We start from the raw sequence: 13,943 nt of genomic DNA on the forward strand, positions 1-13,943 counted from the left end.
CTGTCCTAATCCTATCCTTGCTGTATTTTCAAGAAAGTTGGGGCGTAGGAAAATAGACCTAAAGACTAAGATGGTTGACATAAAAATTCAGTGCTAGAGTATAAATAGTGCTACACAGAAGTACAACCTTTGAACTTCCCATAGCTCAGGTCAAAGAGATAACCTCAGACCTAAAGACTAAGATGGTTGACATAAAAATTCAATGCTAGAGTATTAATAGTGCTGCACAGAAGTACAACCTTTGAACTTCCCATAGCTCAGGTCAAAGAGATAACCTTGTTGGGTCACATGACCTTCATATGTTCCTTCCTGTTTAGTAATAGGAAATACATTAGAAGTTATTTTCCCCATCCTAAATTCAGAGACTCCTTGGGTATTTATAGTCCTTATTTATCTATTAAATCTTTGCTTAATTTACCTTTTATTTTTCAGTTGAAAATTTGAGTGATAATATTTCCTTACAATGAAAATTAGTAAGTTAATACAGAGCTTTTATAACTGCACACACAGACTATTTATATCTTTGGAAGCTCAATGCAGTTTCATTCACTGACAAGCTCATCTTCTCGGTACATGGACATGTAGAGAATTTAAAAAAGGTTTTCTTTTTGTTTTTAATGTGAGGATTTTTGTGTGGCTCTAGCAGAATTTATGCCTCGGGACTTCTTCAGATGATGTGAGGATCTGCTCAGGAGGATCCAGTCTGAGAGCTCGTTCCTGGACACATGGATCTCCTCATACTGTGCTGTAAAGCTGTTGACAGGGAGCAGTAGTTTTACATGTTGAAAACACTTGAAAGAAACATTTCAGTGAAACCTTTTATAGACAGAGGCTTTCCTTTGCTTTGTGAAGGAGTAGTCACCAGAGTTGGAACCTTGCTTTCTAGTCGTTTTTCAAACAGCGGTAGATTGTTTTCATGCATTTGCTTCCATTGCTACCTACTTTGTCACAATGACTTCAGAAACATAATGGATCTGTTGGCAACACAGGACTCTGATAGTCTTACACTTCCGTCACCAAAATAATATTTATTTTACAGTATTTGGAATACCACATGCCTTCTCTAGTCACTGCTTTTTCTCTATGCATTTTCTTTTCTTGCTTTTTTTTCATTTGTGGGTGTGGTGTATATACTCCGTGGTATATGTGTACATGTATGGGGGTGAGCACACCCATGTGGAGGTCAAGGAAGACTTTGGGGGTCTTTCTCAACAGCTCTCTGCCTTATTCCCTTGTGACAAGGTCTCTCATTGAACTTGGAGCTAGCCTTTTGGCTGAGAATGGCTCATTATCAAGCTCTAGCCATCTTCCTGCATCCACCTTTCACAGTGCTGAGAGTGTAGGTGCACATGGCCATGACTGGCTTTCTGTGTGGCTGCTGGGGGATTCAACTCAGGGTCTCAAGCTTGTGAAGCAAATTCTCTTACCCACTGAGCCATGCCCCCAGGTCCTTTTCTTTCACTCCCCTTTCCCCTTCTGCCTTGCTTTGCCTTTCCATCCTTTGCTCTTCTCTCTGTTATTCTCTGGTGTCCATTAACACATGAGCTGAGGAATGGGGGCAGATGAATGTAGTGGCTCCTAACTCCATGTCCTACCTGTAGCATCTTTCTTACTCTTAATCCGCTCTCCCTCTTTTTGGTTAGGTACAAACAGGAAACTCTGAGCTGACTGGTTTATTCTTCCTAGGTAAGCCTTTTTGCCACACCAAGGAAATAGGGAACTAGAATCCACATCATCCTCCCTCCAGCATGTCTCTTGGCATGAACGCTCAACTAATGCGTGCCACAAGGATGCAGTCCATCCTGTATACTCTGGAATGGCAGTGCATTCATTCACTCTGTGAAGTCTTCCTAGATCAGAACACCTTTGAGATTCTGAAATGAATCCTTCCACCAATTTGAAGTGGGTGGCACCTCCATAGCGTACACTTCCAGTCTCACTTTGCAGTCTACCCTGGATGTGGAATTATCCTGACTCAGAAGTAAATGAGTCCTGTTAGACTTGCTCCATTTTTATGAAAATGAATAAAGACGAATGAGTGTGGATCAGATGAAGTGGGGGCCCAGGCAGAGAGAGAGAGATGAATGGATTGACATAGAAATACTAAAAGGTTCTGATCCCTGGGGAGGGAGGAGGAAAATAACACAACCCTGATGCACTATATTTTATCCGTAATGTCTGCGGAGGAATTAGGGTCAGGACCTAGAAACTTTGCTCTATCTGCGGGTGTTTGTTTCAGCTCAGTTGGGGTGGGCTTCCCTTTGATGGGTCGTTTCCTCCTCCCCATCGTATTCCAGGCTGCATTAAGATGACAAATTTCCCTTATAGGCCAGGACAGAGACATGAAAACTCAAGCTATTCAGCTAACCGAGTGAGTGCAGACGAGTCGATTTATTGTGGGGGGAAAGGGAGTGTTTGAAGAACAAAATAGATTTTGTTAACTTGGCTCTGCAATAAAGCACACTTAGGATGCCTGGCTCTGCCCTGTTCCATCTCTTCTTTTTGGAAAAGAATGTTGAAGGAATTAAGAAACTTCTTTAAATCACACACAGATACACAGAATATGTGGCTTGCAAATGAAATATTCTTTAAAGTCAAATATGTAGAGTAAAAGTTTTAGGTTCTTTTCTGTCAACTCTGCAATAAATAATTCTCTTCTCCTACCTCTGCCTTTAGGAAAGACGGGGGAAGAAAGAAAAGTTGGATAGCAAAGGAGCAAGCCCGTCAGATCAAACATGACTGTGTTAAATACTAAAATGTTCAAAGTCCAACTGAGATAGATAAAGGCTTTGATGGAAAGTGGATATTTCCCAGGGACATTACAAGCCATAATCCAGATGTTATTGTGTAATGCAACGAGTGTCCATGGATAGATCAGGCACTCCAGCCAAGCCGTGCCCGATGTAGGCCTCAGCCTTGCCCTCCCATGCTGTTCCGCCATATGGAACCCATCTCCAGGACCCCTTAATAACCGGCTTTGGATTCCATTTCCACAGAGCTCATAGAGCTAAGTGGAGCTGTTTTATGGACAAGTTAGATAGAAGCCTTTCCAAGATAAACATCCAATTTGAAATTAGGACATACCAAGCCGCAAAATTATTTTAGGGCATATTTCATGGAAGTGCTGCCATTTTTCTTAGGCGATTGCCAGACTGTAGGATGCCCTTTGATCCTTTGTGGACATTACTCCCTGTTTTATAAAAAGGATTTTGAAATCGTTGCAGTGTTGAGGGAGGAATATATCTGTCGGAACTTTGAAGCATGGCCGTGGGACAGGTCATGCTTCAGCTCGTTGGGTAGAAGTCAAACTTTTAGGAAGAATAAAAGCAAAAAAGGGAATTGCAGCAAGACCTATGAATCAAAATCTCATTTTCCTTTTAAAGGTAGAAGTTTTCAGCCCATGCATTTAATAAGCTTTGAAATGTGTTAAGCGAGTCTTCTGTGTCTACACACACATCTGTAGATGCATACACTCATAGATGTGTGTCCATATTGTGCAATGTGTTGTTTTAACACATGTAAAGTCAGTCAAGTTAAGCTATTTCATATTCCTTATTATTGAATATATTTTATAGAGAACCCAGTGGCAAATGGGGCTAAGAAATAATTATTAATGTTTGCTGGGAGAAGAATTTTTTCTCCTGTTTCTTTTCCTGTTTGCATGTTGGGAACTCAAAACGAGGTTCCATCTCTGTCTCTGTCTCTGTCCCCTGTCTCTCTCTCTGTATGTGTGTGTGTGTGTATGTGTACATACATGTTTGAGGAGAAAAGTCATTAGGATCATCATGGATTAAAGTTTGGGAGTGCATCTTCTCTTAAAATATTTTTTATTTCAAGTTGCTACAAAATGGTCAACTGAATACATGGTGTGGAATTGCTGCATGTAATGAGCTTGGTGGAGCGATGTGGGTTGAATCAAGTAAGCTAGTATGCAACTAATATTGTCCTAACTTACTGGTTTTTTTTTTGTTGTTGTTGTTGGTTTGTTCGTTTTGTTATAAATTGCGACTGATGTCTGAGAAAATTGTTATCTAAATGATCACAAAGCCACAGCAAATGGATGATGGGAATGGATATGCAGAGTTAGCAGCCATTGCTTTGCTGTGAGGCCCAGCACCATCTTCTATCGTCCCAATTATTTTTTCCTCTAAATAAAATGTCTATGCTGGTGCCATTTTGTTTACTGAATACTGTGGAAATGAACTCTGGTAACTGAATGCATCATGTATCATGTGGGGATCCTTACTCAAACAACTTAACTATGAGGCAGAAGGGCAATCAGAGTATTCACAGGATTTGACCATTGGGAAGGGCAGGCTGGTTCATTTTATTGAATGTAGTTGTAACATTTTGGTCATATAAAACCAAATGTAGATTTTCCTTTAAAATATTTTAGCTAAACAAATTAAAGAATGGAGAACTCCAATGAGACTGGCAGGATGTTGAATCTGATGAATGAGAGCATGAGATTGGCCATATTATCTTACTCTCTTTAAGTTGTGTATGTTTAAAAATTATGCAATGGAAATTAGTAAAGAAAATATGGTCACCATCTTTGTCATTTAATAATGTGATGTGAGGTGTTTACCTTCTTTTGGTAATCAGTTTAAGGTATGTATAAAATAAGTTACTAGCTTCTAAGGCCTTCCTGAGTTTCAGGTGCTATGAGGTATAGTTTGTAGATCCTCCTCCCTACCCCACGCCATCCCCCTCTAGACTCATACAGCCCTTTTGTCAAACTAGCCCATTGTAACCTGCACTTGGAATTTTGACTCTCACCAGGACATGGGGCTTTTTAGTAGTAGCCCAAGGAATAGAGGGAAGAGAGGACAGATTTAAATATGGTGGATAAATTCACAATTATTGCTAAATGCTCAGACGTAATTTGTAACTTAGATCTCTATTTCCAAGCATGCCTTTTCTTCCCTTCCAGTTATTCATACGGCCAAAGGCCAAGTTCAAGGATTCCAAGAAAGAGCAAATCTGGGTGGGAATGCAGACCAAAGCCAAATCCAAGTGCTGCTTATGCTCAAGTGTTGCTATATTGCTAAGAGTCCAAAGTTCAGAAAGCAAGTCACAGAGCCGGGACTCCAAGTTTGCAAAACTCAGAAAGAATGATACTTTTTCCCCAGGCAGGGAGCAATTTTATGATGAAACACAGAAAGCTTGAATTCCTGTGATGACCAGAATCACAATCAAGAGCAATTAGTTTGTTTATATGCAGTTTTTATTTTTGTTTTAGTCCTCTTTGATACGTAACCTTCGGCTCTCAGAGTCCCTGAGGAAGAACCAACTCTGGAATGGGATTATAAGTATAACTTTGTTGGAAGGAAAGAATGTCTCAGGAGGGAACATGACAGAGATGTTTGTCCAGTTAAAACTGGGAGACCAGAGGTACAAAAGCAAGGTAAGTTATGTCAGCTCCGTAACGAGGCCATTGCCTTTCAGAGTAATGAAAATGAACATGTTTCCCGTTCTAAATTTCTCAAGAATGGAAATTACTTTTAGTCCCCCTAACCATGCTAAGTCAAATCCAAGTAAACAAAATAATTGTATAGATGCATTCAGCTAATGTGTGTATTGCTTTGATTGCTAGGCATAATTTATTTTAATATATTATTTCAGAGGTAGAGACTGCTTATTAAATCATACCTCTGAATGTGTGATTTATTTGCATTTTGAAAATAAGTAAAGTATGTTTCATAGAGTGGGGGAAAGGATAATGAATGTTCTTCAACAAACCAAAATAAAGCAGTGCTCTACTTGATAATATTAAAATGTTTGAGATAAGCGAAAATATTTTCAAAATTATATGCCTTTTTTCATCTTCTATTTGTTAGTTTTAACACTAAATCTAGATATTTAGTGCTGCTTGTTTGTCCTGCTTTTTCAAGAAATGAACTGCACAAAGTTCTAAAAGTAAAATAACAGCATCTTTAACTGTTTTACAAAATAAAGCATCTGATGCTGCCAGTCCAAATCCCATTTAATTTTTAATCTTAGTAATTTGGTGTGGATTTTATTTCAAAACCATAATTTTCACACCGTGGAAATTAATTCGATTTAGATAATGGTCAGATGGAAATATTTCCTATATTTTATGAGTTAAAGAAACTAGGGCACTTGAAACTTATGTCACTTGCCAAAAGCCACACAGAAAAATAATCTTCGAAGATTTTGAAATTTTCTAAGTGGACCCAGGGATTTTTGCATTCCGGTTTTTGACATTGAGGAAGAACTAGAACAAATACAGGCAACTTGGAAAAGGATTTAGGGATGCAAGAGGCTGTCTGTGCTGCCCAATTTTTAGTGCAAAATGAAACATTAGATGCCCTTCACCCCAGCATAAAGGAGTAGAGGAGCAGACCACAGAATAAACATATTTTATAAAACATGTATAAAAGTAAGAAGAAGTTAGATATGAAATATGCAGATAATTATTTCCAACAGATCATTCCAGGCTGTGCCTCACACTGGGTGCAACTGGGATCATCATATCCCTGCACTGATGTCTTTAGCCAGTCAGGGTCAGGCTAAGGATTTATGGGAAATTTATTCATCCCTAAGAACACTTAGCCTTTTGGAAGGAGGTGAAATGTAGAGTTAGCTCAATATCTGGTATGTTCCCTTTGGGGAATAAGGCATTTAATTTGTATTCCCAAGGTCTTTTTCTTCTCCATGGCATCTAAATTCTGTGATATGATATGCTAAATGTGGCATGAAAACCAGCTAAGAGAGTGAACATGACATGAGTAACAGCCAAGGTCCAAGCTGCCCTGGATTTTTTCATCTAGAAGGAGCTGGTGCTGATTTAATAGTTGATGCTCTGGCCTGAGAGCCCTCACTTGGTCACCAGCACTTTCACTGTTTAGTCACAAGTTGGAGCTCTATAAATGAAAGAAAAGTGAAAGTCCTGCCAGTGAAGTTAACCCATAGGCAGTTCAGTCACACTTTGAGAATATAGAAGCACAGATTTTTAAAAACACTATTGTTAATTTTCCAAGTGTGGCACAGTAGAGCTTTTTTCCCCTTTTCCTCTTTGCCGTAGTGTTGGAATTCAATATGTTTAGATTTAAAAATAGACTTCGATTTCTTGAGGCAGTTCTCAATTAATGCATCAAACAGATGTTAATTCAGACATCAACATATAAGTTTATAAATCTGATGTTTTCCCATTTATGGCTGAGTACTGGGCCTCTGTGCCATAGCAAGTCACTGGTGTTTTCAGCAGCTTGGCTGGTTATGCATCTCCACAGTAACCATCACCCACTTGAAGATTTATACAGATGATATGTCTGTGTCAGCATGGGTGCACTGTATGTATCTGTGTCTAAACTGCTGTGTTTCTATGTGTCCACATATGTGTGAACATGTGCATGTTTATGTGTGAAGATCTGTATGTGTGTGTGTGTGTGTGTGTGTGTGTGTGTGTATGTGTGGTTTTATGGTTTCTTACAGTAGTCTATGTAACTTGATGGAGAAATTAACGACTTTGGGGGTCAGCTAAGAGAGTAGTCATGTTTTGCCAGTTTCTGACCCCATGAGATTCCTCTCATTCCAGAAAATTAAGTGTATCTTGCTAAGAGTCCAAGCCGCGATGGTGATAAACCCACGATGGTGGCCTTGCTCCCTGTAGATATGACATTGGTTTCTTACAGTAGTCTATGTAACTTGATGGAGAAATTAACGACTTTGGGGGTCAGCTAAGAGAGTAGTCATGTTTTGCCAGTTTCTGACCCCATGAGATTCCTCTCATTCCAGAAAATTAAGTGTATCTTGCTAAGAGTCCAAGCCGCGATGGTGATAAACCCACGATGGTGGCCTTGCTCCCTGTAGATATGACATGACTGTGTAGCTAATAGAGCAATGACTGGCGTTTTGAGAAAGTAAACACTGTAACTGCATGTTTTCTAGACACTGTGTAAGAGTGCAAACCCGCAGTGGCAGGAACAGTTTGACTTTCACTACTTCTCTGACAGGATGGGCATTTTGGACATTGAAGTGTGGGGAAAGGACAGCAAAAAGCATGAGGAGCGACTTGGCACGTGAGTCACCCTGCTACTACTGGGGTGGGAGCCAATGTCTGTAGGGATGGCTCTGAGAGAATGTCTTCTCTGTTTGGGCTGAGAGCAGTGACCCAGATCCCAAACCTAAAGTGCTATCAGTAAGCTGGACAGCCAGTCCTGATGAGTTCTTTAACTGGTAAATGTCCATGGGCTACCAGTTCCACAAACCCTTGCTGACACCACCGTTCAGAATGGTCATTCCTTTATAGAAAACTGTCATATCTGCATACAAATACTATGGCTATTTGCATATTTATATGCTTTATCTCTAGATTATACTACCCAATATAATGTAAAATCTATGGAAGCTGTTGTTAGACTGTATTATTTGATCCTGAAAATGTCTTCACATGTTTAATATAGACATATTCTTAATTTTTTTAATGCAAGGTTCATTGAATCCATGCAGGTGAAACCTGTGAGTTCAAAGAGCCCAAGTTTATAAGTCAGGAAATCTACAGGGAAAGTTAATATGGTGTTTCAGACTATTTGGGACATGTGTATAAAACTTCCAATATTTCATTTTAGTTTAACAAAATATTGTATGATTAAGTAAAACTTGAAGGCGAGTTATCCACCATGATAGAAACTTTTCGACGTCCTTAATGTATTTTGTGGCAAGCTATAATGGAATATAATGTGGCCAAATGGTTTTGTTTTTCATTTTCTTACTTTGGGTACATTTTTTAAATAGTTTATTTATTTTATGTGTACTAGTGTATTGCCCGAATGTAGGTGAATGCACCCATGTCATGCAGTCCTACATAGGTCAAAAGAGGACATTGGATTCCCTGGAACTGGAGTTAAGGATGGTTCTTAGCCACCATGTCAGTGCTGGGAATTGAACCAGGGTCCTCTGCAAGAGCAGTCAGTGTTCATAACCACTGAGCCATCTCTCCAGCCCCTTCATTGGGCTCTTATCAACTCAGTTGAGGTGTTCACCCATGGGTAACTGACATAGCATGCGTATGACAGCTTCTGCGTAGGTTGTAGTGAAGAATGCAATACAGTCAGTCAGCACGTGCATCGTGACTAGGGATGGTAACCTGGGGAAGCTCACCTGTGAACTAATGGCCTTATGATCATTTTGGAGATGAGGAAAGGCAGTACAAGTTGTCACATGACTTGGCCTGGGGCTTGAGAACAGAGAATTCCAGAGCCCAGCTTTGGGTTTTAAAGGGCTTAGTCTTTCTATCAAATCATTCCCTTTGGTTTTGTTCATGGAAATATAATTTGTACACAAATCCTAAATGATGAACACAAAAGTGTAGATGGATGTGGGTACCTATTGGTTATCTGACTCCAGCCTGAAGCCTGGGCTCAAGGAGAAGCACGGGGGCCACCTCTGAGGGGTGGACAGCCTTTTTCACCTCTCCTGTGCAGCCTGGACACCACAGTGTTTGGGATTCCAACCAAGGAAGGGGTCTTATTACTTAAAACTAAACATTTTTTTAAAACCTCATCTGCTATAACCCATACATTTTACAATGAGGAAATGCAGAGACCTAGGAAGGTAAAATACTTTTTCCAGCAAAAAGATAGAGGGAGAAATGGCATGATGTCAGTTAAATAATGGTTCAGACAGTGGTTTTCTCTTTAAAGCTCTAGTATAGTCTATGGAAGCCACAGTATTAGGTCTTCTTGTCTGGGTCCTATCCTCCCTGAGAGGGGAGCTAGGCATCCATGGACAGTCTTCCCTCGTTTCTCAATACAGTAACCCTGTGTTGCTATTTGACATGTTTCAAGATATTTCTGCAAGTAGTGCTATCCGACATGTTGCAAGGCACTTTTAGCAGACCTGGCTGTCCTCGATGCACTTGATGCCAATAATTCCCCATGAATGTTATAGGGAAGCATAGTGTATGCCTGTACATACTGGGTCTATATTCCATCATGCATGTCCAAATACCTGCTAGAGGAAGAGCACAGCCAGAAACTACATCAGTGGGTCACCCACCCTTTACCTGTACCTGCCTAACTGCTGGCCTTGCCTTGTACCTACCCAACACCAGTATCCCCTCATGCACACTTTGCTGTCTATCTTGTTTGGTGGACAGTGGCTACTGCTTTGTTAACAGGTCCCCAGGCCTGCTGTATGCCTTGGAGAGCCAGCAGGGTCATGTCTCAGACCCCAGATACAGCAGTTAGGGGCTGGTGTTTTGTGGATACTTCTTTTCCAGTTACCAGTCTGATGCTGTTTCTTTCTCCTCTGCTTACACAGGGTGACTGAGCTGCCACAGATGTTTCTCAGTACCTCCAACATCCTCAGCTCTCTGGCATGCCAGGGCCCTGACAGTGTCAAGAACAGTAGGTTCAGAAACTTTGGAATAAGGCTCAGTTAGAAAACTCAGAGAACTCTGTGTCCCAATGTGTTATCTGTATAGTGGATATCATTCCTTCTGTGATGAATGGCTCATGGGTTATTTTAGTAGTTGCAGAGGATAAAGCCTTGCATGACACATGTTGCTGTGCTGTCATATTTCTATCACATAATAGGAAATGCTTTTCCAAATGATTCTTAGTTTGCTTCACAGAGACAAAAACCAAAATGACTGAAGATGTCCTGTACGGCCCAGGTTTTGTCATCTGGATATTCATCTACTATTTTAGTTCTTTCCTGTTTGTAACTGAGAAGTTTACCTGTCTTTGGTCATTCTGCCCTTCCTCTTTATGAATTGTAAAGGATTTTGTTTCTTTTTTGGTCTCCTTTTCCTTTTTCCTCTCTTGTAGTACAAAAGTTAACAAAAATATCTCTTGGGAACTGTCATTACATAGCATTGCCCTGCAGTGGATATGCAGGTGGAGAGAAATGTGCCATCAAATAGAATACTGCTTCTCAGATTTAAAGGGGATATGATGGCATGATATCACGGTCCACATTTATAATCCCTGCACTCAGGAGGGTGATGCCGGAAGACTGTAAGTTTGAGGTATGCCTAGGCTGTACAACAAGACAGTGTCTCACTATAAATAAATTGCTTAATATGCTATCGTGTCAGCATGCATATACACACCCACATATATGTGTTATATATGTATATATAATCTGACAAATTACATGCTGTTCCTTAGTATTTTTAAAATTTTCAGCTTAAATAAAAATTATAAAATATTAATTCTTTGAGAATTTTATATAATAGGTTTTATATTATTCAGAAGTTCTCCCTCTTCATCCCACCCAACACTATCTGCCAACTTTATGTCCTCTATTATTTTTTTCTTTTTGAAAAAAGAAAGACCTGCCAAGTCTAATTTAGGTTCCCCAAATTTAAAATTTGAATTTTATTTATTATCATGGGTGTATGTGTATGTGTGAGTGTGGGTTCACACATGCCAAGGCATGTATGTGGAGATAGAACTTTCAAGAGTTATTCTCTCCTTCCAGTGTGGATTTGGGGTTTGAACTTGGGTGGACTGATTTCTGCAACAAGTACCTTTAAAGTGTTTTTACCTGCTGAGCCATTCCACCAGCCCAAATGCTCCACTTTTTCTCCCCTACATTTTCCTATGTTTTTTTGTAGTGTTATACTAATGCTTAGCTATTCTTGTTTCCAACTCTTGAGAAAATACATCATTTTTGTTTTGTTTTGTTTTGTTTTTCTGAAGAAGACTCTAGCAATGTAAATGAGTGCTCGCTGTCTCCTAAGGCCCATCTTCTATTTTATTTTGGAGAACATCCACATGTTAGTACTTTCAAGTCTATGTAAATTCTTGGTGAAGCTTCTCATTGTAGATAGTTTGACATGGGAAAGAAGCATTGCATTGAGGGCTACTACGTGACCTTGGCAGTGAACTACTTTGAGCCTTGTTCTTTAGCTGTATAATGGAGTCCCTGGCTGGCTTTCAAGGTTAGAAACAGTAGTGGTATCCATTGACATTGCATACAGCAAGTATTACTGCTAATAATTTTAGAAATTTTCTGCATGGCAACTATAGATTTTTATGATATTTGCAACAAGAAGTATAGTATTTAAGCAAATGTAACTGGTAAAATTCAGTATGTTTTTAAAAATATTATAGATCTGAAAAAAAATTGGCATAGTGAGCAATGGGCATTTTCAAGGATGTCCACAGACTGAAGAATAAGAAGCAGAGGCTAGTCTTAATGATTCTGGGGATTCATAGCTGAAAAGCCTGGAGTAGCCTTTGTTTATAGAAGGTGCATTCACACAGCATTGGTGGTCATTTAACTTGGAGGTCACTTCAACATGGCTCTGCCTGCACCTACTGCTCTGGAGGTTCTCCTGAGTCTGACCTCTCCTGGGACATAGCCTATCCACCTCTAGGCTCTACCTGACCTTCAGATGGAACTAAAGAGATAAAAATGCGTTGGTAAGAGCCAACATCTCTTGAGACAGTGTTGCCTGATTCCATTGTCTGCTCATTGCAAAGTAACCATATAAATAAAGTGTCAGATCTCAAACAGGAATAGTGAACTTTTCATGTATGAAAAGGATGACATAAGGCTAAGTATAATGTGCACCAGCTGTGTGTGTGTGTGTGTGTGTGTGTGTGTGTGTGTGTGTGTGTGATGCATATGTGCTAGTGCAGGTATGCTAACATATGTGTACATGTCCAGATGTCAAAGGTTGATTCCATGTGTCTATTTCTGTCAGTCTCCATTTTATCTTTTGAAACAGCATCTTTCATGAAACCTGATTCTACCTGATCAGGTAGGCTGGCTGGCTAGCCAGCGCCAGGTTTCCTTCTGTCTTGGGCCCCAAGTTTTGGAGTTGCAGTAGCAGGCTCTTGTGCCCAGATTTTATGTGGGTGCTGGGGATCTGAACTCAGGTCTTCTTGCTTGGATGGCAAATTCTTTATTCTCTGAACTATCCCCCAGCTTCTGTTTTTAATGAAATGAAAACATGCAAGATAGATATAAATATAAATCATTGCCTTTTGTGCTTCTAAAAGAAATCATTTTCTTAGTGAATATTTTCCATTTCAAGGTGATTTTAGAGATTCAAGAATATTCCAGATTTAGTTTGCAAAGGTTAAGAATGAGAATGCATAAGCCTGTTTTGACCTCCCTCACAGTCACTCCTTGGTCCCAGATGGGATACAAAGTGGCCCAGACGTCCTGCCAGTTTATTAGTGGCTTTGAGGCAGTGAACAATCTGGGCTGGAATATTTCTCAGGACAAATTGCACCCCATGTCGTTGATCTACTTTTACAGCCAGGCTTGACACATTCACCGTTTTCTTCCCGTTCACCCACTTTCTTAGCCTCTGAGATTTACAGCTTTTAAAACTATAGTACTCTTTTCCTGCCCTTTGCATTTAAGTTAAAAGCTGACCAGTCTGTAATATAAGCATAGAATTATGGTAATGAATGAGAGGTTAAAAGCTATCTCAGTAAGGAAAAGTTGAGCAGGTTCAGCTGACTGATATGGCAAAATTATGTGTGGAATTAAAACATTAAAATGTTGTGGGATTAATGGAGAAGACAAGAATGGGAGGTCAGAAACAATGTTAAATCAGCATTTTAACAGTCTGTGAGTGAGATAGGAAAGCTTTAATACATGTCTGTAGCAGAAAAAAAAGTAGTTTATTTCCTTCAGGTAACTAGAACTGTGGAATTTTCAACACAAGAAATGCATTTATTTCAGTTGTTTTCTACACAGGGGAATAAAGGGAAACTGAAAAATAATTAACCAAAGAGACAGATTTCATTATTTGAGATTTTGGAGTGCTTGGGTTTTCTTACCTCTCTGGCATTTCTTTGTTCGTTCATTCATTTTAGTCACAAGTATAGACACCACTGTATGCAGGGGAAGATGGCAGACCAGGAAGGACTCATCGCAAAATAATGCAGATAAAGCTGCCACCCCTTAAGCACTAAATTTTGGGCTGCTTCAAGCAGCAGACAATAGCCATC

At 39.7% G+C, this 13,943-nt stretch overlaps 1 protein-coding gene across 2 annotated transcripts in view; it reads left to right on the forward strand.

The window, feature by feature from the left end:
• Positions 1-13,943, forward strand: part of Mctp2 (multiple C2 and transmembrane domain containing 2) — a 235,108-nt gene that overhangs the window by 108,763 nt on the left and 112,402 nt on the right. Inside the window, exons 9-10 of one of the 2 annotated variants that reach the window (XM_008852341.3) lie at positions 5,243-5,407; positions 7,915-8,045. In XM_008852341.3, coding sequence (XP_008850563.1) covers positions 5,243-5,407; positions 7,915-8,045 — 296 coding nt within the window. Of the gene's footprint in view, positions 1-5,242; positions 5,408-7,914; positions 8,046-13,943 lie in introns of those variants that run through there. The other variant, XM_017802990.2, reaches the window with a different exon arrangement.

Source organism: Nannospalax galili, unplaced genomic scaffold, assembly GCF_000622305.1.
Source record: "Nannospalax galili isolate Female #2095 unplaced genomic scaffold, S.galili_v1.0 scaffold63, whole genome shotgun sequence".
Lineage (NCBI taxonomy): Eukaryota > Metazoa > Chordata > Mammalia > Rodentia > Spalacidae > Nannospalax > Nannospalax galili.